The sequence below is a fragment of the Vulpes lagopus genome, chromosome 11 (assembly GCF_018345385.1).
Source record: "Vulpes lagopus strain Blue_001 chromosome 11, ASM1834538v1, whole genome shotgun sequence".
Lineage (NCBI taxonomy): Eukaryota > Metazoa > Chordata > Mammalia > Carnivora > Canidae > Vulpes > Vulpes lagopus.
In genome coordinates this window covers 12,621,410-12,648,089 of record NC_054834.1, presented here as the reverse complement: position 1 = coordinate 12,648,089, position 26,680 = coordinate 12,621,410, and the positions used below count along the sequence as shown (strand labels likewise).

Below are 26,680 nucleotides of genomic sequence, written 5' to 3'. Positions count from 1 at the left end.
GGATCCAGTCCCGCATCGGGCTCCCCCGCAGGGAGCCTGCTTCTCCCTCTGCCTATGTCTCTGCCTCTCTCTCTGTGTCTCTTCATGAATAAGTAAATAAAATCGAAAAACTTTTTTTTTCTTCCTTTAAAAAAGATACAACAGAGGAACAGGTGGTCTTTTCTTTCATTAGGTATTACTGAGACTTTGTGTGAAGTCTGTAACTTTGGCAGCCACCTTGCAACCAGGAGGAGCTGGCCTGAGAACAAAGCAGATATCCTTACTACATGAGTCCCAGAACCTCTTGTGATACAATAAGCATCTTTTTTTTATTAAGTCCATTTCAGTTGAAAGTTTTGTGTAATTTGAAGCTAAAACCATCGTTTCCTGATAACGCCCAGACTGTGACCAGAAGCAGTTATGAGCTGGACCACAAACTTAGAGATTTTCTCTTCCTCTACAGAGCACGAAGGGAGAGCTAACAGTAAGCATACTATTCTGTAAATAACAGGATTACAAAGCTCTGCAGGCAACGCCAAAATAAGCTACTACTTTAAGGACCTAATGACACTATATGTCATCGGTAACAGATCCCAAATTCAGTTCTCACAGGGTGTGTCTGACTTGATTTCCTACTTGGGTATCCCGTCTGTGTCTGCATGACATCAGAGAAGATTACTTACATACACGTAAGTTTAAGAAATGCCACCATTTCTTCACATGGGCTTTTGGGGCTGGGGTGGGGAATGCTACTTTATTCCCAGCTAGAAACTGATTTTATCTAAAATGCGGACTTGAATTCTGGTCTCTCAGACAACTCTTACAAAAACGATTTTTATATTCCAAGAGAGGAAGAAATGTCTAAAAGTCAAATGAAAACAATTCCTTACGGGTCAGAAAGTTCCTGATTTGCTTGATCAGATTTCTCAGGTCCTCATTACTCTTGTCCACTTTCTCTTTGGTGGCATTGGTTTTCTGCAGGACATCCTGAGCGTTCTGTTTTGCCTCATCTGCTCTCAGTTTTGCTTCGGAGACCTAAATACGAGGAACAAGTTACCCAGGGAACGTGACTCTTCCTACAGCCGACCAGAATACTACAAATGGTCCGGAAAATGACGACGGAACACTATGTATTTGGAATCATGGATTTTAGAAACAAACATCTCTCTTTCAACTGTATTGTGTCCCTATACAGAGCGAAAGCACTCCGTCTACGGACTGCTGCACCATATTCTCATATAGATAAGGCTAGCGTGTCAACATTTTTTCTAATTGTTTCTAACTCCCCCAAAGCATCTGGTGGCCCGTATGTTTTCTCAGGTACCAACGTAAATACTGCCGTTCACACGGTCACTTTAGAAAAATACACGCTCAATTGCTCAGCATGGAATTTTTACAGTACAGCTCAATGTATTCATAACCCTGGACCCACGTGCTAAGTAACATCATTATTGCAAATCTCCATCAGAAGAAAGCAAATTCTTAAATTTTCTATGACTATAACCTCCCTGTGCACTGATTTCCCTGACCTTACAAAAACTTGCACTTTCAGACTTGACATGTCCTTGACATGCCCCTTTCATTTTACCACTGAGAACGGATTCCTCCCAGATCTCCCCATCCGTCACCGACAGCGAACATCTGATTTACCATCTTGGAGAGCTGCTCCACCTCAGCCAGCGCGCTCAGGACATCTCGGTCGAAGTCCATGGCTTTCTGCCAGGCACTGTGTGCAACCGTGACCAGGCCCCCGCAGCCAGGCCCCCCACACTTCTTCTCGCCTTCGTCCGTCCTGCAGTTGGGGCCGCCACAGTCCGTCTCAGAACAAGAGGCCCCCGGGGGCGTCCCGCAGGTCTGCAACAAGCCAAGGGCAGGCACGAGTGTTCAGAGAGGGCGTCTGCTGCTCAGAACAGCTGTGCAGGGCCTGGGTGGCCCCAGAGAGCGTGTAGGTGGTCCTCAGCAAGGGTGCCTGGGAACACAGCGTTCAAGGAGGAGGGAGGAGCACGGAGCTTAGGGAGAAGCTTACCCTACTTACTGCCAAGGAAGCTGAAAATTTGCAACCCTTCTCCAATACCTCCTGCCCTGATGACCCAGAATACCATATGGGCACTGCGTGGGGTGCAGACATTACCTGCTGTTAAGCTGAAATCTGCCAATATGAGAGCCAAAGAATGCTTCCCCTCTAGCCTAAACCGTTGGATTAAAAAAAGAAGAAGAAACAAAAAGGCACTGAGAAAGTTTTTAGACCGATCCAACATCATGGTCAACTCTTCCGGTTCCGGTCAACAGGGTAGCCTTAGAAGGCTCATCATCTGGAAGACAATTTGGAAGACAGGCTCGCTCTCCGTAAGACAGCCAAGAAGCGGTCAGGTGCTGTAAGTCAGAAAGAAGGCAAAGGGAAGAGACACTACTGAGGGTTGGCGCTGTCATCGGGGAAGGATGTGCTGGTTGGTGGGATCTGAGCAGGGGAAATAGAAACGTTCCAGATGTGAGAGGGAAACAGAAAAACAGTAGGAACAAAGGTAGATTTGACTTTTACAAGTAAGCAACCCTCCACAATTCTCCGTCCCTAGACTCCTCTTTCCTTACCTACCAGAAACTTCCAAAGATCAGGGCCTGGCCATGATATACACTTGCACGTGGATAAATTATAAGCTTGCTCTATGTTGGAAAAGGCGGAGCAGGAAGGAAACTGTGGAGCTGTCCTCTCACACTGAGCAGAGGCAGTGAGGAGCAGGTCATGCGCCCCACAAGGAAGGTGCTCTTTTTAAGAACCAAAGTAGTTTCTGCATAAACAGTCGACTCCTTAGACTAATCATTTTATGATAATTATAATCCCATTACATCTCAATTTAATAATCTTTCATGTATCTGGTTTACAGGTCATAAAAAGCTTCAGAAAATAAAGTTTATTCTGCGTGCTGTAGAAGAACATGGTTAGGGACGCCTGGGTGGGTGGCTCAGGGTGTGATGCCAGGGTCCTGGGATGGAGTCCTGGGCTCCCTGCATGGAGCCTGCTTCTCCCTCTGCCTATGTCTCTGCCTCTCTCTCTGTGTTTCTCATGAATAAATAAATAAAATCTTAAAAAAAATAAATAAAAGGAAGAACATGGTTAAGTCTTAAGAGAAGCATAAGGCCCCAGGGATGCTTTCTAAAAACAATCTGACAACACACAAGGAGATCTGTTTTATTTCAACTGACAGGCATGAAGAAAACCAGCACGGGTCTAGCTACATACACACAACATGACAAAGAACTGAAGGTACTCGAAAAACACAAAGGGACAGGAACCTCTCTCCCCAAGAAATGCCAGTATGGAACCTGACCAGGGGGATCTCGGAGGAGGCACACACACCCAGTGGGCGACCAGGAGCTGGCCAATGCTCGGTAGCAGGGAAGGGACCCTCAAGGCCCCTGCTCGCCTGCTACCTTCTGCTGCAAAGCAAACATCCTTCAGCACGCTCGGCGGCTTTCATTTCAGTGTGTGGGTTTTGCTGGTGATGACCGGTTTTTATGAGAACTTCTCAGGAAGGAATCTACCCCGAAAGGAAGGAAGACGCGACAACTGGCATCTCCTGCCTGTGCATAGTGACTTCGGCGCCTTATGAAGTGCAGCGGACACACCACTCTGGGTTTAATGGTTTTCCATTAAACCATGACAGGAGACCTTAAAGGTTCATAAGATAATATATATAACCTTGCAGGCATCAATTAAGTTTGGCACAATATGGTATTGACAGTGGGTTTTTGCCAACAGCAGAGAGAGCGAGATGGGGAAGGCGGGTGGGCAGGGAGGGAGGGGGCTTTGATGGCTACAAAAATCCTGAACCGATTGCTCCCTGGCTTCTCGGCATCCACCTGCCTCCTACTTTCACTGATCCTCTGGGGGTTCCTAAGCTAGGAGCGCACAAGCCTTAGTCTGTAAACAATACCCTCCAAATTCTCTCGGTAGGGGTCCTTCCGGGAGAAACAATAAGGAAAGGAGAGGACGAAACAGGCAAGAGTTGGCTTTTTGGGGGGGTTTTGTTTTTTTGTTTTTGTTTTTTGGCTTTCTGCCTGATTTTCACTAAACTCACTACTCAATTTCATTTGGCTCCATCCAGAATTACTCTTTAAAAGCTTCTGGGAAATGAATCTACTTTCTCGGGTTGGTCTCAGAGTTAATCTTCACCAGGTAAAGTTACGGGAACAAAGGAACATTTTAATTTACACCCAGGGGAAAAAAAAAAAACTCTTTCGCTCCTTTAATTTTTTAAAGTCCCTCCCAGAATGATTCTGGAATTGCTCCACGGAGGAGTTTGCACTTCAAATCGCAGCTGTGGGGGTGGGGGCCCGGAGGAAAAGCCCACAGTCTGGAGGGTTCCAATTTGCATAAGAAGTCACACCGATTCAATTTAACAGTCTTGGAAAGTAGTTCTGATTCTTTGCATCACAGAGAAACCTCTGGAACCTTGGGGGGTTGGGGGTGGGCTGGAGAGGCACATGCTGTTGTTTTTATCTGGCTTGACAGGGGATACCCAGAGGTGGTCCAGAAACCTAAGGCCAGTTTCACTCCTGCTGGTTCATTTGCAAAGTGAATAGTACTACAGACAAAACAGGGTGGATTTTCTTATTGCATCACAGCCTTGGGGCCAAACCCTCAAACCTTACCATTTCGGCAGCAGCAGAAAGGTCTAGACTTTGTAGTTTGCCTGCCAGTTCATCCAGAAGGCGGGCCTGTTCCTCTTGTTTTTCCCTAAACTGGGCCTCTCGGTCCATCATCAGGTCTTCTACTCTGTCCCGAGTGAGAGCCGACTGCTCCACAGTGCTGTTGGAATCCGTGGTGGAGGCATTCACCCTCTCCTCTGCCTCGAGAGACATCTGGAAATACTTGGTAATGCTATCCAAGGCACCTAGGGCACGAAGTGAAATTGCCCAGAGTTAAACCTCTCGTACTCACTCTCAGTACGTGATGCCCGTATTTGGTGTCTCCCAGCCTTAGGGAAGAACTGCATGGTTCTGCTCTAAAATTCAAGGACTAAAATCTTTATGAAGAAAGACAACTTTCCCCTCATGATCAATGGCTACACTTTGTCCTATTAGTAGCTATTCTGGCTCTGGAGGATGCCAAACATCTGGATGAAAAATTAAGTCAATCATGCAGATGTTTCTGCATATAGGCCCTCTTCCAGTCCTTTCTCAATGGCCAGTAGTGTCAGGCAGCCTGCAGATTACACATCCAGATATTTTTTCTCTTTTCCTATTTAACTATTCAGATCCACTCAAATGGTATGTATAAAACAGCATGGCATGTTTTGGCTTTAAGGACCCAGACCGAAAAATAAACGATCATGTGTAAAATAGGATGGTTAGTGTGATCTGATGCTGCAAAAGTTCTCTCCCGACCAGGCAACATTCTTGAATATAAAAGAATTTGCTGAAGTATCAGTTTAATTTCTTAACTCTTCGAAAGAGCCCATTTCCAAGAAACACCAAGAAGGTTAAACCATTCACTGAAAAAAAAAACAAAAAACAAAAAACAAATAGGAAATGATGCCACTTTGCTGCTGGCTCCATGGAACGAACCTCTGCTGTCTCTTAGGCTGTGTCCCAGGTCCCACATTTGTAAGTGGGGACTTTAATCCTTATTTGTGCCAGAGACTTGGTGAGAAAAGGCTTTAAGATTATTAGAAAGCACTAGATTTTATTCTAAAAGTGCTGTCCTAAAGGGCTAGACGGCGGGTTAAATCCATTGTCCAGGACTGCATATTTGCACAAAAGATGCTCACCCCGAATATCTGAGTTTTTGATAAATTCCAATTGCTCAGCAAGCTCTTTCACTGTGTTGTCTAGGCTTTCTGCTTCTGTCTGTAGAGAATCTAGTTCTCTGGCTGTGCTGTTGCTTAGTGAAGCTGTGTCAGACAATTTCACTTCGACTTGAGCCATCTTTTCCGAAACATCTTTGGTTAATTTCCTGTAAAGAGGAGAAGTTTGCCTAAGTAAAATAAACCAAAGGGGAGTTCTGAAGTCTTATTTTTACATTTTCTACAAATACAGTACCCATGACTCTGTAATTTCAAACCAATTCCGTACTTTGTAACCATATCCAAGTCCTGGTTCTATTCTCTTCATCATTAAGAGACTATGTCAACTCTATCAACTTTTCTTTCTTCAAGGACTTTGAAGAAAGACACAGAAGTGCCAATCAGCTGCACTGTGGTGGATGTGGCACATAAGGGATTCTGAGCACTTGCTGCCATCCGAGCAAAGGTCCAGGGCATGGAGCTCCTGCTCTGAATGTGATCAGCATCAAGCCCATGCAGCCCCACAACTCAAAAGACGTAAGTGACTCCAGGGTAGAACTATGTCTCCCAGCCTCCTGCCAAAAAAATGCTCTTATCTGGACCTCAGGGATCATCTTCAACATGGGACACACAGTCGGGATGCCTGGGTGGCTCAGTGGTTGAGTGTCTGCCTTTGGCTCAGGGTGTGATCCCGGAGTTCTGGGACCGACTCCCACATTGGGCTCCCTGCAGGGAGCCTGCTTCTCCCTCTGTCTATGTTTCTGCTTCTCTCTCTCTCTCTCTCTCTCTCTCTGTCTCTCATGAATAAAAAAAAAAAAAAAAAAAAAAAAGATGGGACACACAGAAAGGAAATCCCACAGCCACCAGGAACCATGGGAGCTACCCATAGGAGCTCTCCATATACTTGCCCTGTCGGCAAGGTCCCATGCAAGGACCCTCCTGCTTCCACCAACAAGCAACCCTTTTATTTTTGATAAGAAAGAAGGTAGTATTGGGGCACCTGGGTGGCTCAGCGGTTGAGCATCTGCCTTTGGCTCAGGTCGCGATCCCAGGGTCCTGGGATCGAGTCCTGTATCGGGCTCTCTGCATGGAACCTGCTTCTCCCTCTGCCTAAGTCTCTGCCTCTCTCTCTGCCTCTCATGAATAAATAAAATCTTAAAAAAAAAAAAAAAAGAAAGAAAGAAAAAAAGAAGGTACTATATTCAAGGGCGGACTTCAATACACCTTTAGCTTTCACAGCATTTCATTTGGAATCTAAACCCAGCTGCATTTTCTTCTGTATTTCCCATCCCCAAAGCTTTATTTTAGGCATCTATTTGTAGATATACTGATAAATACAGGTGTGTGTGTGTGTGTATGTGTGTGTGTGTGTGTGTGTGTGTGTATCCACAAAGAAAGTAGTATTTGCGAAGACTGTAGCTCTGGGCTTTACTGGGTCACCTAATTAGATGTAATTGTCTCCTCAGGGAAATACTAGTCGGGGTAAAACACTGGGAAAATGTAGGGGGGCTGAAAGGCTGGGGGCCAGTCAAAAAATGCCATTTAAGGCCGAGATAAAACAAAGACCCAACTCAAAGAAAAAGTCCTTAAATGGATTTGTAGGTTAAATTACATTTTATAAGCTCAACCACTTTTTCCTGAGACAATTATAATATAGTTTTGGTTTTTTTTTGCAGTGAATTCTTCTGTTCACCTGCTGATTCACATAAGGCTTTCGTTTCTTCTCAGCTCTCCTACACATTTGATTTCTTTTTTAAAGAAATCACATACAACATTGTGTATTTTTTTAATAATGCCACTTTGGGTCCTAAGATACGTATCCTTGGATGTCGTGTTGAAAAAAGATGAATGAAACCAGTTTCCCTGAGTTGATTACAATCTCTCCGGTGAGATAACTAGTGAGGGTAGAGCAACAGAGACATTTCAGGAATGTAATCTCTCCCCTGGCAGGTCCTCCAAGGACACCCAGCTCGTTTGGTTCTTCCTTGGGTGCAGGAGACCAAGGCTGAGAATCAGGCTCTAAATGGGCTTGTGCTCAGACCACAGCCTTCCAGAACTTATCATTATGTGTTAGGAGACTGAGCTGCACACCATCTTTTTAATGAGCTAAAATTCCTCATTAAATGCATTATTGCCCCACTTTGGACATTTCCTAACACTCTGGTCACCCACAGGGTCTTGGACACAAAACCTCCGGCTGGAAATCAAGGGACCGGTTACTTGAAATCTCGAAGGTCTAGGAAGGATCTCCCACAAGATGCCTGAGTGCAGGTCAGCTGTTCCCCTGCTGCTGCTTACAGCACTGAGATGAAAAGTCCATCTGGCTTCCTAGAGAGGCTGATTCAGGTCCCATCACACAGAAAATGTGGAAAAAAGGACTTGGAACGTCTGGGAGCAGGAGAAATGGTAGAAAACTGATCCCAGAGAACTTCAGCATCACTCAGAGCTCAGTTCTCTCTGCTTTCACCCGCGAAACCGACACTATGCAGAGAGAGGATGGCCCAGAGAAGGGCCACGAGGAGAGTTTTTCCCTGTAGAGAATTTCTTACAGTTAGAGAATGGAGCCCTGCTCTAGTGAACCAGCAGCAGAGCAGCAGAAAAAAACTTGGAAATAGGGGTCTTGCTGTGATAATGTATTTCCTCCCTAGGAGCAAAATACAGTAACGATGATTTACAGTCGTCATGTTTTTGGCAATTACATTGATCATTCCATCGATCAACCCTTCGGCTACCCTGTAAGTAAAGATAAGCACTGCCTCCCCCTCCTCCAGAGGGGAGAAAAGAGACGCAGGCATGAGTGAGTCATTCAAATTCTCAAGCCCAGCACCTAACCCACCACAACTCGGGATCCTCGGGTGTCCGAATGGTTCCTGCCTATCTTCTCCCCGGAGCACTACTTGCAAAGAGGAGCGCTCCGTGGAACTGCACACACTCCATTCTGCAGCCTCGACAGTTTTGTCAGTGTTCACTCAGCCACAGGCACCAGGGTAGAGGCTGCTGGGAAGCCGATGACCCAGCATCTGTTTCCACTCACGGGCCTAGCCGCGCCTGATGGACGCAGCAAGCCTGGGCATCTCCCATCAGCTTGAAACAACACGGCGAGGGCTTTCCCTGGGCTCAGGGACTACTTACTCCGCTTCCTCAAAGAGATCCCCAATGTTTTTCAGCGGCTCCGCGGCTGGGCTCTGGGCCAGGATGTCTCTGATCTCGTTGACCTTTTTCTCCACCGAGTCCACAGTCTCCCGGTAAGGCCCGATCACACCACTGATCTTCAAGGCCTTGGCTTTCTCCAGGAATTTGCGGGTCCGATTGGTCAGCTCGGCGACGATCACGTCCCAGAGGGCAAAGCACTGGTGGCAGGGAGCGCAGTCGGGGAAGACCCCCGAGTACCCGCGAGTGCACTTGTCACAGCGAGGACCCTCGACACCCTCGACGCAGACGCACTGGCCAGTGGACTGGTCACACTGCGGCGTCTCAATGCCCCTGGGGTCACAGTCACAGGCTGGAAGGGAAACAGCACTGCTGATGATCCACTAGACCACAAACCTCAGCAACTAGGCACTCAGAATCCTCGGTCTCGCTCCAGTGGGAAGGTGCCAGCCAGGCCGGCAACATACCGAAGGCTCTCGTAGAGGCTAGGACAGCCTCCCCCAGTACATGCATCACCTCCACACCCACTAGCCCCTTAATAAGAGTAATAATCTTTCTTTTCAGGTGACACTTATTGTGCCTGGCACCACGTAAATGGTTTACATGCGTCGTGTCACTGAACCCCATGGGATGGGTGATGTGCCCCAAGTCTTACAGCAAGGAACCGGCCAGGCCAGGGTTCTACTCCAGCCTGTTGCAACCCCAGTCTGTGTTCTTCTAAGGTCTGGCCTGCCTCTACCTCCCTTCACTCTGACTTCCCCACAGATAATTCCAGTGATATCCTGATGACACCAACGAACAGCTCCTACCATACTTCACCCGACCTGGTGACCCAACAGAACGCTGCATACTTGATGGAATGCGGTGAACTTGGTAAGAAGGAAATTCAATGAGAAACAAGTCACAGGCCCTCTAAGGACCTAGTTTAAAGGCTTTCAACAAAGTATCACTGGAGGGTACCTACCACTGTGATAACCAGCCCCCGCAGGGTCCGTAAGAACACAGGCTCATGAAAGGTCAGAAGTGAGAGAAGGGACCTGGGAGCCAGTCAGCCCCAAATTCTCACTGGCCCAACAGGCATCTTAGAACCAACCAGTTCTGGGCAAACTCCCCGTTCTTGGCCAATGGACCTTGGCTGACATTACTTACCACAATGTCTGTGCTATTGAATCCTGGCTTAGAGCCCCAAACCTCAGGGGATTAATGTATTTTTTAAAATATTTATTTATTTATTTTTGGGGGGGAGGGGAGGAGGGAGGGAGGGAGGGAGAGAGAGAGAGAGAGAGAGAGAGAGAGAGAGAATATCTCAAGCAGATTGAGCGCAGAGCCCATCATGGGGCTTGATGACACGACCCTGAGATCCTGACCTGAGCCAAATTCAAGAGTCAGACACTCGACTGAGCCACACAGGTGCCCCAGGATTAACTTGTTTTTATACCAACACTTGATTATTTCACAGTATTTATATAGTGTCTGAAAAACAAAAGGCCTATACAAACATCTCTGGGCTTAAATCCTTTCTAGGAAAAGGTAGGGAGGGGATACAAAAATATACAAAAAACCTACCCCCCCCCCAAAAAAAAAAACAAATATAATATTTCCCTAAATAGCCTGAGGACTCCGAGGGCAGGAGTACATCTGCAACCATTTTTTCCATCCTCCGCAACAAGCACAGGGTTAACATGCAACTGGCGCTCGACTGTCTTTGCCACCTGAGGTTCTAACTCCATTTTCCGTACAGGCATGCAAGGCACATTTACACACCCCTATAAAACAAAATAATCCTCCTAAAAATGTAATTTCGACTGTGGCAAAACACAACAGACTCATACTCTCAGATCACGTTAGACCTTCTTGGGTCGACAGCTGCTCCTCGTCTCTAATGAAATATCTGCCAGAACCAGTCTCACTGATGGCCCTGAGATTTGCTCACTAACCTCCAAGCCCAGAGAGATGTGTCTGATGCCCCCACTCATGGGACCTGTGCCACTTCCCGCCTTTTATTACTAGTTTCTCTCTTATTGCCTGTGTTGGCCAAGGCCACTCGACGGTCTTGAGCAGCAAGTTTGAGAAGTCAGCAGTGGGGCTCGATCGCTCAAGGCTGCCTGGCTGTGAATCCTGCCTTCCCCGCACCCGACCTATGCAAATGAGGAAACTGAGTCACGGCCTCCATATCTGTAAAATGAGGCAATAATTACAGCTACCGCATAGGATCACTTCCAGGATATGAAATAGCTGAATTCCAAAGTGCTTAGAGGAACGGCTAACTCATAGTGAGCATTTAAACTTTTTATTATCATCACTTTCTGTGTCCCATGGAAGTGTCTGGTAGTTTCCTGTCCAGTCTTGCTTGACCACATTTCCACTGGGGAAAAAAAAGCTGTCATTGCCTTATGTTTATCTTTGTATATTTGCCAATAACATCACGATTTTTTCCCAAAGATTTAAACTATGGAACATTCTGGTCTTCAACCTCTGGGTTTAAAACAGAGCATTCCCTCAGTGCCTTGGGTTTTCAAAACTAAACTTTTTTTTCCCTCCTCCTTAAGCATATTGTTTCTTTCCAGGAATTTCAGGCATGTTTCATTTTCCCTACATTTTGGGGGCATTCTCGAGTCAGGGAGCAGCTGGGGTGAGCTGTGAATAACTTCAAGTGTGTTCCCTACACCATTGTTTCTAGATGTTCCTGGAGAGAAGGGCTCCATGAGCAGTAAGTTCAGGAAATACATTCTCCTCTCGAAGATTCCAAATAAACATCAGCATATTGAAGACTCAGAGGAGTTCTGCAGGGGAAATCTTGTTTCACATCGTTTTTACCCAACTGTACCTTAAACTCATTTGACCATGGAATCTTTTTCTAGTGGGAGACATCCCCAGAGAAATAATGGGGAAGGTGCTGGAAACCATGGTCTTCATCAGTTTCTGAGGATCAGAAGAACACGTGTGAAGAGCTCACGTTCTTTAAATTTTAGAAATGGATTTCCATGTCATTTGGTAAAATTTGGTCATCGTTTAGAAAGCTAGAAGTTACGAAGTCATCCAGGTCCTAGGTCCTAGCCTGTCAAACTCGGGCGTATATCAGAATCACCGGGAGGGTTCATGAAACACAGGCTGCTTCCCCGTCCCCCTTCCTGCAAATCTGAATCCAAAGGTCTGGGGTGGGACCTGAGAATCTGTATTTCTAACATTGCCAGGTGCTGCTGACGTGGCAGGTCCCTAGACCCCATTCTGATCTAGTTAACTGACCTGTCAGTTCTTCACCTCTTCTGGCCTTCCTTTTGTATGTTACTGTGTGCTTGTGGGGGTGAGAGAGAAGAGGCGGCAGGGAGGGAGGAGGTGAGGGAATGTGTGTGTGCACCCTTCAAAGGTTGGAGGTGGAGCAGAGTCATGACTTTGGAAGCTGACCAACGTAGGCTCATGCACAAACCTAATGGCCTATGTAACAAGAGGAATGCATGACGCCATTTGTAAGAAAATTGGAGGGGGCGCCTGGGTGGCTCAGTGGTTGAGCCTCTGCCTTTGGCTCAGGCCCTGATTCTGGGGTCCTGGATTGAGTCCCGCATCGGGCCCCCGCAGGGAGCCTGCTTCTCCCTCTGCCTGTGTCTCTGCCTTTGTGTGTGTGTGTGTGTCTCATGAATAAATGACAATTTAAAAAAAATGAAAATTAGATTGCTCAGTCTGCTCCTGCCCCGCTGCTCCCAGTGAGCAGCCCCAGGTGGGGCTTTTAGGTGGCCCAGTAGACCTGCGCCTACTTTATCATCTCTCCTAGGCTTGGGACAACTGAGGCAGATGGTGCATATGCTTTGAATTTGCCGAGAAAAATTTTTCCCCTAGACAATGCAAAGGTACACGTGTTAATTCAGTCCTAGAGAATCCCTAGAGGGTTCATACTTAGGGCGAGGGATGGGTGCATATAATTTATTTTTTAATTTGTCTACTAATTTTTCATTGACTTTACCGGTAAAGGCCCTTCTTGCTCTCATCCTGTCACGGGCACCTTTGCGAGGACAAACACTGGCCCTAAACTGTAGGATCTGAAAGGCAAGTGCACCCCCGTAAAGGCTTTCCTCCTTCTCTGGGGACAGGGCTGCAGTCCAGGCAGCACCCCAAGGGCCGGCAGGACTTTGGCCCTCTCCAGAAGACAGGACCAGGTCAGCTGAACGCCAGCATCCTGTCCCTTGACTGCAGTGTCCTATTTCACAGATGGCCGGACTGCAGTTTCATCCCTGAGAACTTCCACCCTGAACTTTCTCTGGAAGGCACCAAAGGGCTATGCAGTATCAGGTTTTCAAACTGAAGTGAGGACACCGCTAAGCTCCTGTGTAGACACGTGCTCCCTTCTCTGACTGCTGCACTTCCAGAACTGCCTCCCTCCTGGGGATGCCCAGGAGATGAGCACCGGGAGGCCCACAAGGACGACTACAATCATAAAAAGACCCTTTCACCCAACGGTACTTCCCGCAGTAAAGGTTGGTTCTCGCCTGACAACCGAAAGCTTCACGGATGCCGGAATTATGAAGGGGACTCTCTAACCCCATCTCACATTCAATGGGATCTAAAACACACTAATTAGGGGCGCCTGGGTGGCTCAGTGGTTGAGCATCTGCCTTTGGCTCAGATCGTGATCCTGGGATCGAGTCCCACCTTGGGCTCCCCACATGGAGCCTGCTTCTCCTTCTGCCTGTGTCTCTGCTCTGTGTCTCTCATGAATAAATAAATAAAATATTTAAAAAATAAAAATAAAAAAATAAAACACACTAAATATGTCCGTGGTCTCTGACCATGAGGGCCAATGGCTGTCCTCTTCGCTTCAGAGGAAGGGCTAGGGGTCTAAGTGGACCTACAGCTCAGCACTGCTTTAAGAAATGGGATTCTTTACCAGAGGATCGAAGCTGTTCTCTTGGAAAGAAAAAGAAAGTATTTAGTAAAACTGTGGCCTGATCTTTAAGACGAACAAGTCATGAAGATGAAGACTAGCATTTTCAATACAAGACCGTAATCATTTTAATGAGCCAGTAAGAATTCCACCAGCTGTAAATATGTTCTCGGTTATGTGGTCACTAGGCTTCCTTTGTTTTCACGAAGTTTTCTCAGCATTTAAAAACGTGATCTCTAAGAGCTAGATACGTGAAGAATAATGCGCCCGTTTTATAGATCGTGAGGCCTAGAAGGAAGCCCTAGTGGTCGATGCTCGAACAGGAAACTTGGCCTATGTGCCTCTTTATCAGTAGGTTGAACTTCCTGCTTCCTTTGCATCCTTCCCTCTCCTCTTCCAGCCCCTCCAACACCTGAACGAAGCGCATCCTCCATGGCCTGGCATTCAAGGCTTTCACAGTCAGTGAAACCAAATCTCGCCATGGGTCCCCAGGGCATGGTTTCCTGAGGGCACCTCTGCCCCCCACAGCCTTGCTGCTGCACCCTGTCCTTGCGTCCTTTAGCCAGGACAGCACTTTCTCTCTAAAACCTGTCAGCGAGGACCTGCCAGGCCCGTGGAAGGAACAGAGACCCTGGGCCACCCGGCCTGGCTTCAGAGCCCAGCTCTGCCCTCACCTGCGTTCTGTCTTTGGGCAAATCACTTAACTTCTCTGAGCCTCCGATTTCTCAGCTGCGCAGTGGAGATTCGCTTCATCCTCAGAGATGACTGGTGGGAAGGATAAAAGCAAGAGTATGCACAGACTATCCCTACAAGCGCTCAGCACACAGCGGTCCTCTGCGCACGGCCCCTACAGCTAAGATTTTCCATGGAACCTTGCTGACCGACTCCGGGGCCTGTGGGTCCGGCCTCCCCTGGCAGAGGGAAAGGTCTGCATCGCTCTCGTCCTGCCTCTGGCCATCAGGTGCCTCCGTGTGCCCTATCCTCACAGGGCCTGCAGGGCCCACGCGTCCAGGTGGCCGTGCTTCTCTGCTGGGTCCAGGCCCACGAGGCGGAGCGCACACCCCGCGTGGTGCCGGTAGCCTGCCTTCCTTCTGAGACTTGACCTGCCTTGGGATAGGGAAAGTGCTAGGTCCGAAAATCTCGGAGGCCTATGTTACTCTGAGATTTGCTACACTGCCCAAAGGTTCACTGATTCTCTACCTGGGCATTTCAATTTCACTGCAAGGGAAATTTAAATAGTTTAGTCTCTTAAATGTGATTTTGCTTTAAATTCTCTACCCCCTCAGCCCCACCATTTTTTTTGGGGGGGGGGGCAGGCCTTGCTAATCTAACTGGTTTGGGAATGAAAGGTGGGAAGTAATGATTTCACCTGCAGAAACGAGCTGGCTGGCTCGTCAAGAGGTCAGCAGATTTTTTTCTAATTCCTGTCTTTTTGTTTTTTTTTTTTTTGTTTCGTTTTTTAAAGATTTTATTTATTTATTTGAGAGAGAGAGAAAGAGAGAGCGTGCATGCACAGGCAGCGGGGACAGGCACAGGAGAGGGAAAAGCAGACTCCCTGCAGAGCAAGGAGCCTGACACCGGGCTTGAACCCAGGACCCCGGATCACGGCCCGAGCCAAAGGCAAATGCTTAACCAACTGAGCCACCCAGGAGCCCCAAACTTTTTCTATAAAAGCCTGGATAGGAAACAGTTGGGCTTTGCAGGCCACAGGTCTCAGTCACGACTACTCAACTCTGGCGCTGTAGCTCGAAGACAGCCCCAGACAAGACATAAACGGGCACAGGCCGTGAGCTGCATTTGCCACATCGGCTGTAGTTTGGGGGTCCCTGGCCTGGCCCGCCCTGCAGGGGACACACACACACATGCCATGACTAGGATCATATAAGCCTTCCCTTTCCTAACAAGAGTATACGTGGCCTTCTAAAGAATCAAATTAAACCTGATTTCCCAAGTCACGCTGCAAATAAGGTGGGTAGTTGTAAATGAATCTCAGCCTGAGAAAATATAAGCATTCTAAAAATTCATGTGTGAGCAAAGGAATGCATATAATTTTTCTATTAAAAACAAATTTGAAATGAGAAACAAGCATGACGGGGAAATGGCCATTACCCAGAGCCTCTCATCTATTATGCCTCACATTTCCAATTTGTGCTGGTTTAAGAGACACTAGGCTTTTCCAACAGCCAGAGGCCCTCCCTTTGCTATCTATGAATCAACAGAAAGATTCCTCGTGTGACCCTTTGACTCCCGGGGGGCACAATGCAGGGCTCCGAGCTAAGGGTTTCTCCAGCACGTTCGCTGGTGGGTGGATGAGATTCTCTCCATCCCCAGCACAGTGGTGGGCTTGTTCAAACTTGGGCGACTGGCCGAGAGCCCCAACCCGGGTGGACAATAGGAACATTCATCAAGTTATAAGCTGGAGGCTCAACTCATTTGTCTTTCACACAACTGCATTTTTTTTCCATAAGGAGAAACCTTTGCTATGACCTGTCTTCCTAGAAGCATGCTGTTTACGAAGTGGCACCAGAAAGTCTGTATTTGTGCCCTTCAAAGATTTGAAATTGAAGACGGTTCGGCAACTAATTACCTATTTTGAGAAAAGGAGTCACCTGCTTTCCCCATGGTTGCATCTAATTTCAGATGACACCTGTTCTCGTCCTTATTGTTGGCTCCTGTCCCTTCTAGACCTTGTCCCCCCATTTCCCTTTGTGACGACACTCCAGCCCATCCAGAGCTCTGACCTCCACGTGCTGCTGCATTTTCACCCCTGCCTCATCTGATCATACAACACCATCCCACTGCCATCCTGTAACGCTCAGGGTCCGGTGGCAGCCACGACCTCCCCATTGTTAAGTCCCGTCTCTCTCTCTGGAAGCTTTGCAGGTTAGGAGCTTTCTCTACTCCTTGCAGGTTGCCAAAAACACTTGGGTTCCAAGAGTTTCTTATGTAACAGGGTGGACTTTTGTCTGGATAAAACAAAGCAGTTGGTGAACATGGACACCACGGATTTCACTCTTTGCAAAGTTTCTAAAGCACGATCTAACTTTTGACCCAAACAAGTTGATATTGTTCCTATAAGCCTCAATTCCTTTTACAGATTCTGAGCTACAAGTCTGAAGATAAGAGTGAGGGATAAAGTTCTACGCACTAAATGAACAATTCTCTGATTGACTCTAATTCTGGGTAACAGGCTTTTCATGCTCACAAAGCTTAGATGGAGTAAAAGGTCAGCAAGCTTTGGTGGCCAAGGCTGTTTTGCTAATGACACATGCTGGCGGAATCAGGGTACAAGCAATGACAGAACCATTATCTGGAGAAAATCAAGCCCCTTGGGGCACTACGAGATTGAAGAATCTGCGAGAATAGTGATTGAGAGCCCTGGAGAAACCCTATTTTAAACAGGATTTTACTGGTGAAAGACAGTCTAGAGCAAGTGGCCCACTGAGTATCACAGAGCTTCTCATGGAAGTGAGAAAATCAGACCCCATTAAGAACCAACATCTAAAAAAAAAAAAAAAAAAAAAAGGGATGCCTGGGTTGAGCGTCTGCCTCTGGCCCAGGGCGTGATCCTGGAGTCCCAGGATCGGGTCCCACATTAGGCTCCCTGCGTGGAGCCTGCTTCTCTCTGCCTATGTCCCTACCTCTGTGTGTGTGTGTGTGTGTGTGTGTGTGTGTCTCATGAATAAGTAAAATCTTAAAAAAAAAAATATAAAGAACCAAGATCTGCACTAATGATGGATAAGTGGAGAAGCACTTGCTCATCCACACTGTAATCATCATTTCTGTGCAACAAACCTTAACTTAAAATGTTGGTACGAACCCTTCTGGTTAAGCCTCAATTAAAAAAAAAAAACAACAGACTGTATACCATTTATGCAGGTTTGTCCACTGAATTTCCCCCCCACTGGTAAAGAACAGACCCTGAAGGAACATATAGTATGTCTGTTTCTGATCTTTGGTAGGAGATACTCAGTGACCTGCTAACTTGAAGATCCCTATGATTTCGTGCCACCAAGAAAAAGGCCGTTTTCTTATTTAGCGTCCAATAAGGATCTAGAATTTCAGACGTGTTGCAAGGAAAATACGTCAAACAGCTGATGTATTCGTTGAAAAATCTACACAGATATTTATCCATACTTATAAGCCTAAAACGTAGGGAAGAAAAACTCAAATAGGAAAGAATAGGACAAAAGAATAGAAGCAGTCTGTTAAAATCCTTCCCACAAAGGCTTTTGCTTTAAGAGCCGCAAAAATATCTGGCAGGTCCAAACCAAAATTGCAACAGCGTGAAAATTAAGCAATCTTTATGATTCACATGATTTTAACAAGTTTTCGTTCTGAAGGAAATGTCAAGTTTTCCCTCATCCTTCCGTTTTATCCTAAGTCTAAAGGAAAATCTGGCTTTTATTCCCATTTGACAGACCCGGAGCTCCTGTCACCTATTCCTTTGCGGTGCATAGTGATGCTAGGACGGTGCCCTCTGGTTCCCTTCCGTGGGGACATCACACTAATGCACATGCCCCGAGGGCCTTAACTGTCAGCAGAGTCTACCTGACATGCTGGAGTCAAACGAGCTGACCAGAACAATCATTCAGCTCTGCAAGTGCTGACAAGGAGGCCAGCCACGGCTACCAAATACTGCTCACGGGGAGCGGAAAATATCAGTTTGCAGAAATATGTAGTTAATGTGAACCCATCTTGGTTAAGAGCATTTTTTTAAAAAAGCCATTGAGTGTCTCTTCGTGGTGTGTACATGCCTCTGTGCAGAGACGAGGGGGGCCTCCGGGGCATGGAGCAGGAAGTCAGCAGGTCCCCTTGTAGCACCTGCCCCCCCACAGGGCTAAGGTCTGTTAGGTCGCTTTCGGAACAATGAGCACGAATTTCTTGTGTAACGAAAACTAGGAATAAATTCATTTGTCCTGATGTTTTGAGTTTGCAAAAGGCTCCGGCACCCGTCTGATCCCTCCGGCCCCATCAGCACCCACCAAGAATGCCCGTGGCCTCACCTCGGCACTCCACGTTGGGGTCTCCCCAGAACAGCTCCTGGCACTCGCTGCAGGTGCGCCCCCCGAAGCCAGGCATGCACTGGCACTGCCCCGTGAACTGCGGTCAGAAGACACAGTCGGTCGGGTGGTTCGCTTCCTCGGCCGCCCCCCGGGGACAAGTGACACCCAACCGCTTGCCTGAGAAGCCCCCTACGCCTTGAGCCAGCCACTCTGACCTCCCTCCTGCGTGCCAAGGGTCCCCTGGCGGCATGTCCTAACTGCTCTTCAGCCAGCAGGGTTGCAAAGGCCCAGAGCACGTTGCACTGTGTGTGCTTCACACGCCGCTAACCTCCTGGGCCACCCGCGACAGCCCTGCCATGGAGACCACTGCACCATCAGGGTGCGTCAGGAAACAGCAGCACCTTTTACAGGGCCGGCGAGGGCTGTTTGCTTCCTTTCTGGCTGGGGGGTTAAGGTCTGACTCAGCAGCGGGCGCGGACGGGGAAGAGCACAGGCTGGCCCATTTGGGGGGCGCCTGCGCTGCAGCAGGGTTCTCCCCAGCTGAGCCACCAAGCAAGGGCCCGTCTCCCAGTCCATGCGCATCCGCCACCACCGGGAGGGGTGCCCTTCTCTACCTGGGGCAAAGCCACCGGCTGGGCCAGCCGCCACCCCGACGCCCAAAGGAGAGTCGTCTCCCCATGCAGCGGCCTCGGCCCGGAGCCTCACCTCGTTGCAAGACGGCCCGAAGGAATGTGCGGGGTCGCAGTCGCACGGGTCGCAGCCTGTCCCGCTGGCCAGCTGCCAGGTATTGGGCGCACAGCGGTCACAGTTCAGCCCAACCACGTTGGGGAGACACGAGCACTGGCCAGTGGCTTTGTCACACTGGCAGTCAGAGCCATCGCAGTGGTCCTGCTCGGTGCCCAGGGAGTTGCAGACGCACTCTGGGAAAGAAGAGTGTGATCATGTTAACCTACGTTCAGAAAGTTTGCAGAATTAGCGAACTACGTAGACGGTACAAAAATCAGCTAGTTCTACTGGCTAAGACTTTCCCTCCCCAGATTTTGGCCTAGAGATGCAAACAAGGGAGAAGGAAATGAAGGGAGGGAATGAACGAACAAATGAATGAATGAATAAATAAAACCCTAAACACACACAAAAAAGGGGGAAAAAATACCATCCCACTAAAACTGCCATTCTTCAGAACGTCTTACGACATAGACGGTTTTGGCATTTCCCAGGCAGACGGGCACGGGGACACATTTTGCCTACCAGCATTTCTTTTTCTTTTTTAAATATTTTATTTATTTATTCATGAGAGACACAGAGAGAGAGAGACACACACAGGCAGAGGGAGAAGCAGGCTCCCTGCGGGGAGCCCGACATGGGCCAGACCTTGGGATTGCGCCCTGAGCTGAAGGCGGACGCCCAACCGCTGAGCCGCCCAGGCCCCCAGCCTCCCAGCATTTCTGAAATACTCAGTTAATAAGCTGCGGTGCATCGTTTTCAAATCGAGGACTGGACTGGGAATAACAACAACAACAACAATAACTATGCCATGGGACTGGAGATCTCAAATGACTTCAAACTCTTGGCAGGGAGCAGCCAGGAGCTGAGGCAAAGCAGGAAGAAGCCCTCCAGGCCGAGGGGCCTCAGCATTCCAGTAGGTTTGTGACAACGCGGCCTGGGGCGTGCAGCTCAGCTGGCTGATCTCTTGATAAGAGAGCAAGAGTGAGTTCTGGAAGAGTCTTCAGAGATGCTCCTCCCTCCTTAGGCTGCAAGGCACGGACAGGTGGACAGAGGCAAGGTGGGTATTGTAGGACCTCGGAGTCCTGGCCCGGGTGTGGGGGGAGGTGGGCAAGTTCGCAGGCAGAACAGAAAACCCATCTGCTCTCTGGGGTGGTGTTTATCACTGTGACACAGCTACACCGGCTCTCTTTGGGTCGCCTCCCTCAGGCACTGAGCCACTTCTTGAGACTTCAGGCCTGCCCCAAAATGAGGATGTAGGGCACAAAGGAAAAGGAAAGAAAAGGTCTATCTCCTCTTCGGTCAAAGAAAGAAAACTTCCTAAGTGGTTTCCCACATGGAACAAACACCCAAAGGGGCGCCCGGGTGGCTCAGCGGTTGAGTGTCTGCCTTTGGCCCAGGGCGTGACCCCGGGGATCCGGGATCGAGTCCCGAGTCCCACGTCCCCGCAGGGAGCCTGCTTCTCCCTCTGCCTGTGTCTCTGCCTCTCTCTGTGTGTCTCATGAATAAATAAAAAAAATCTTTAGAAAACCCCACAGAAACCAACAAGCCACAAAGAGCCGAGGAAGACCCCCGGTGGCAAGGGAGGCGGACGCCCCCAGGGGCCGAAGCGGGCGGCTTACTGCGGCAGTCCTGCCGGAGGGCGTCCCCGTAGTACCCCACGCGGCACAGCTGGCACCGCTCCCCTTCCGTGTGGTACAGGCACTTGAGGCACCTCCCTGTCTCCCTGTCGCAGGCTTCCGGGTCCGTCGTATCGATGTTGTGGTGACACTGGCAAGGCCGACAGGAGCCCCCGACGTCCGAGGGGTTGCCGAAGAAGCCGGGGGCACAGCTGTCACACCTGGAGCCTGGGGACCAAGCAGAGCCCATCCAGCTTGCTGGTGGGAGGGAAGCGCCGCGTCCCCCCCTCCACGCCCCTGGCCGGGGGTGGGGGTGGGTGAGTGGGGGGACCGTGCGCCTCGCCCAGCCCTGGACGACCGCACATTAGGGGGAGCCCCGGGGGGTTGAGAGGCATATGACAAACCAGACGACGAGTCAACGATCTGGGGGTGATGTTCCGGCCTTCCCCCGCTTTGGGACTCCTGGGCCCGGAGGCGGGAAGGGGACACGCGAGGACACTCGGGTGCGGCCGCGCTCGTGCCGGGGAGCAGCAGAGCCTCCCCGAGACTCGGGCACCCGCTGCGCTCCGTGGGCCCCACAGGAGGAGAGTGCTCCGGGTGTCCCCCCCTCGGTTTTCATTACGATGATAAACATGACACCGAACCGTCCCCGTGTTCCCTCCCTTCCCTCCGTTAGCCACTAGGCTCAGGACGTCGTCTCTCCCACCGCAGGCCGGGCCCTTGCCTACCGACGTATCCAGGGTCACAGACACACGCCAGCTGCAGCGTCACAGGGTCTTGATAGCAGCTACCGGCGAACTGGCGTCCGCTGTCGGGACCGTCCGGGCAAGGACAAGGGCGGCAGTGGTCCCCTGACCCGATGATGGGATCACCGTAGTAACCGGCCAGGCACCTGCATGGGTGGCAGAGGAGAGCGGGCCGTGAACCCCAACTGCGAGGAACCTGTTACAAGAAAGAGTCTTACAAACCGTGCTCTCTGCTCGGGACCATTTCACTCCCCGCGCCTCATGCTTCCACTTGGAGGACTTCCCATGAGGGCAGCGGTTCTCCAATGTGAGCTCCAGTCGGGATCCCTTGGAGGGCTTGTTACGACAGCTTGCCGAGCTCAGACCTTCGTGTCTGACCTAGAGGGTCCCGTGGGACGCTGATGCTGCTAGTCTGCGGGTCACACACGCAGGGTCAGCAGCAGAAGAGATACACCTCCTCCTGTGCATCCGACTGTCCCATCAGCTGCCTGCCTGCCCTGAGCATTAAAGAGTTGGGGTGCAGCGGGGGGTGCAGGAAGGCAGCGTGTGATTGTCCGTGTGCCCACCCGGGGGGCACGGTGAGGAGTTAGCAAGCCCATGGCGACACGCTCCACATTCCAGCCTTTACCAATAACAAAGCTGATAAGCAAGCTCTCCAGCTGCAGGACTCTTATGTCTGTCTGTCAGGTGGTTTCAAAAAAGTAGGAGAGGCACGAGGGATGTCATTTATCAACTCCCAAGTCCTCTCCTTACGAGGAATCCGTGGAGGTTAAATGACTTGCAAGGCTTACACAGCCCGTCAGTAATGAACCAAGATCAAGAGGTGAATTCAGCATCCCGACTTGCAGAAAGGAATTCTTTTACTATGTGATGCTGCTTCTCAACGTGAGTGATGAATTCGGGTACTTTTTTTTTTTTTTTTTAAGATTTTATTTATTTATTTATTCATGAGAGACACAGAGAGAGAGAGAGAGAGAGAGGCAGAGACGCAGGCAGAGGGAACAACAGGCTCCACGCAGGAAGCCCAACGTGGGACTCTATCCTGGGTCTCCAGGATCGGGCCCTGGGCCAAAGGCGGCGCTAAACCACTGAGCCACCCGGGCTGCCCTAATTCGGGTACTTTTTTTTTTACTTCCCATAACATAAAAGGACTTTGGAGATCATCTATTCCAGCCCAGTTATTCTATCAGCAGACAGCTGGACACTCGGAGAGGTGAGCTAACTTACCCCGGGCTCTGGAACAAGTTAGAAGCAGAACTGAACCTGAGGTCTAAGGATTTCCAACTCATTTTGTTTTTCATGGTTTTATTTTTTTAATTTTTTATTTTAAAGCAGAGGTAGTATTTTTTTAATGGGTGGGGGAAGGGAGATGAAGAAATAAGAGGGAACGCTGTTCAAAGGAAACTAACCTTCTATTTAATTAGATACAGACACAGATAACAAGAACATGTTCTCCCCAAATTTGTGCTGGGAAAGTCAGCCGAGATGAAGCAATTTGGTACAACGGGTTCTGAGAAAGTTTTCTAGGAGGCCTTTTTCTAGGTGAAATAAATCCAAATTTCATGATAGAAAATGAGTGTTCATTTCCTGCCTCTCCCTCCACTTCCCCCCTTGGGAATGAGCTGAGCCTAGAGCTGCTTCTTAAATTCACAGGAGTGAAACTCTGATCATCCTGGAATGAAGAAAAGAATGGTAAGTTGGCTCACAGGATCCCAGATATTTTTAAAAATTTTGTCATCCATATGTAGGGCTAAAATTTTTTTCCCTACCCACACCCTTTCACATTCTCCTACAAGAAACAAAACGCTTTGCAAATAAAATCCAAAAACAGTCACAAACATCGAGCTAGCTCTTCTCACGGGATGCTGGTCCCGCGTCGCCCCGCGTGCCAGATTTCACACCCACGTGGTGGACAGCCACCTGTGTTCCCTCTCTCTCTCTCTCTCTCATTTTCTCATTCTTTTTAATCTGATTTTTTCCTCTATATGTCTCTCGAACCTATTCTCCAGCTCTCAAAGAACACTAATGAAAATCTTAATGCAGAAAACAGGAGTCAACATCAATATATTAATTTCTTCCAGTCTTGTATAACTGTTTCCTTATTACCCTCTTACAAGGCAATTTTGTGGTTGGAAGGAATAACTTTTATTCAAAGGAGTAGTTACTGGAACCTCCAAATTCTTTTTTTTTTTTTTTTTAAGAATTTATTTATTTATTTGAGAGAGAGTGAGCAAGAGAGAGACAGATCATGAGCAGGAGGTGAGAGGGAGAGAGAGAAAAGCAGGCTCTGCACTGAGCAGGGAGCCCGACGTGGGGCTCGATCCCAGGGCTCCCGGATTATGACCGGAGCCAAAGGCAGACCTTTCACTGACTGAACCACCCAGGCGCCCCTGGAACCTCCAAATTCTTGAACACCACTCTAGCAGTTATCTGCTTCTATGAACATCTTTCCACCATAAGTTAATCACTTATTCAATTTTCACTGGCAATCTCTCATCTGATGAGCAATTTTTGTACTGACTGAAGCATTTGCTGACATTTTAAAAACAAAAGTCCCAGATAGAGTGGATGGATATTAAAAGACAGAAAATTTATTGAGGTGAAAGGTGTAGACTATTACTCCAAAAACACCCAATTCTCATAGCAGGTCTAGCTTTCATCTGTAATGAGCGGTGTAAGTCAGCATGTAATTTTATCACATGGCTTACTCTCTACTGAACTTGACTATAATGTTATTAGGGGCACATTCTAGGTTCCTCATTTAGCTACAGCTAGTGCGGTGTGCCTTATAACCATAATAATTACTCAATTAATTTGCTAAGTGGAGAAGAGGTCTACTTTTGCACATTTTATGCGGCCTCCTGGCAGCTGGAGCTGCAAAAAGTGTTTCAAAAAACAAAGCTGTCTGAAATGACTAATTCTGTTTGGATCTGGTTTCTACTTTGACCCCAATTAGGCGTTCACATTTCAGAATGCTCATCCTTGGCGAGAATCTGCTGAGACAGAGGATTTCTGTGTAGGTCTACGCTGACCTCCAGGATGCTGCTCCAAGAGAAAAGCTCATGTTGGCTTTGTCCTCTGCTATATCCCCAGCACCAACACCGTGCCTGGCACACAGAAGATACAAACTAGGGGATCCCTCGGTGGCTCAGCAGTTTAGCACTGCCGTCAGCCCAGGGTGTGATCCTGGAGACCCAGGATCGAGTCCCGTGTCGGGCTCCCTGCATGGAGCCTGCTTCTCCCTCTGCCTGTGTCTCTGCCTCTGTCTCTCTCTCTGTGTCTCTTGTGAATAAATAAATAAAATCTTAAAAAAAAAAAAAAAGATACAAACTAAATACCTGCTGGATAGGGGCACCTGGGTGGCTCAGTTAAGCCTCTGCCTTTGGCTCAGGTGATGATCCCGGGGTCCTGGGCTCCCAGATGGGGCTCCCTGTTCAGCGGGGGGGCCTGCTTCTCCCTCTGCCTGCTGCTCGTTCTCTCTCTCTCTCTCTCAAATAAATAAAATTTAAAAAAATCTTTAAAAAAATAAATGCTGGATAAAGGAATGAGTTCCCAGGAAATCCTGGGGCGGTCAGAAATGAATGAGCCTTCGAGAGTCTGATGGAGCTGCCGCCTCGGGTTTGTCTAAGATGCTGTTGGCTGAGCCAACGCCGAGCTGGTTTGCCCTCTACGGGCGAGGGCGGCGGCGAGCGCGTACCTCTCACAGTTGTGCCCGGTGCTGTAGTCCTGGCAGCTCAAGCACGCCCCCGTCCCTGGGTCGCAGTCCTCGGCGTGGCCGTTACACTGGCAGGGCTGGCAGCTGGGGAAGCCCCAGTAGCCGGGCAGGCAGCGGTCGCACTGCCGAGCGTACACGCCCTGGAAGCAGTGGCACTGGCCGGTGACAGGGTGGCAGGAGGCGCTGACGGACCCTTGCAGGTGGCACTCACATGCTGGAGAGACAGGCAGCGGTGGAGCCGCCTTGAGAGACTCATTAAACGTAAACACGCCCCAGACAGAAGCACCCCCACCCCCCGACCCCCACTGGGCCCCACGCAGAATGTTTGCTGGAGGCTCAGCTCAGGAGGCAAAGCCCCACGTCCCAAAGCCGTGGGACCCACACCGGCGGGTCTCAGATTGATCTCCGCGGGTACAATCCCCATAGACCTACGTTTGCATCCATTGGGGCCGAAGCCAAAAGTGCCAGGAGCACATCTGTCGCAGGTTCTCCCAGCCACGTTGGGCCGGCAGCGGCACTGGCCTCCGTTGGGGTCACAGACAGAACTTAGGGAGCCCTGGGGGTCACACTCACAAGCTGCAGGGAGGGAGAGAGGTCAGAAGCTGCCACACGCCAACTCGCCCTCATCCTCCCCCCTTGACTAGCTGGGCTTATTCAGAATTCCCAGTGAAATCAATGTCATCGCTCTGATGAGTGGGAGGGAAGCGACAGGGGACGGAGCTGCCGGATAAAAGCCGTTTTCCTCGGAAGGAGGTCATCAGGGCTTTCTTCCCTTGCCTTCAAAGCTCAAGTGGCACGGGACCTTAGACAAAAGTCCGGCGACCTTGGGAGTGGTCTGACCTCTCAAGGCGAAAGTCTGCTGCTGCTCCCTGGTGCCGTCCCAACTCCCCACCTGCCTACAGGATGCATATCCTCATGGCTTTGCCCCCAGGCACTCTTGTGATTGCATTAAAAAAAGTTTTATTTAAATTCAATTTAGTTAACATATAGTACATTAGTGCCTGGGGTATTATTCATCAGTTGTATATAAGGCCCAGTACTCACATAAATGCCCATCGCTCAGTCACCCCATGCCCCCCATCC

The 26,680-nt window shown here is 49.1% G+C and overlaps 1 protein-coding gene and 1 long non-coding RNA gene across 3 annotated transcripts in view; one reads left to right on the top strand and one right to left on the bottom strand.

Moving 5' to 3' along the window:
• Positions 1–26,680, bottom strand: part of LAMB1 (laminin subunit beta 1) — a 70,488-nt gene that overhangs the window by 6,557 nt on the left and 37,251 nt on the right. For both annotated transcript variants that reach the window (XM_041773308.1, XM_041773309.1), the window contains exons 18-28: positions 26,030–26,173; positions 25,580–25,811; positions 21,865–22,028; positions 21,140–21,364; positions 19,500–19,714; positions 18,795–18,891; positions 8,895–9,264; positions 5,748–5,932; positions 4,630–4,871; positions 1,630–1,833; positions 870–1,014 (exon numbers count right to left, since the gene is read on the bottom strand). In XM_041773308.1, the coding sequence (XP_041629242.1) occupies positions 870–1,014; positions 1,630–1,833; positions 4,630–4,871; positions 5,748–5,932; positions 8,895–9,264; positions 18,795–18,891; positions 19,500–19,714; positions 21,140–21,364; positions 21,865–22,028; positions 25,580–25,811; positions 26,030–26,173 (2,223 nt within the window). The remainder of the gene's footprint in view (positions 1–869; positions 1,015–1,629; positions 1,834–4,629; positions 4,872–5,747; positions 5,933–8,894; positions 9,265–18,794; positions 18,892–19,499; positions 19,715–21,139; positions 21,365–21,864; positions 22,029–25,579; positions 25,812–26,029; positions 26,174–26,680) is intronic.
• Positions 22,625–25,107, top strand: LOC121501346. Its single transcript, XR_005990589.1, has 3 exons — positions 22,625–23,095; positions 23,536–23,574; positions 24,839–25,107. It is a non-coding gene; the product is annotated as an uncharacterized LOC121501346 (long non-coding RNA).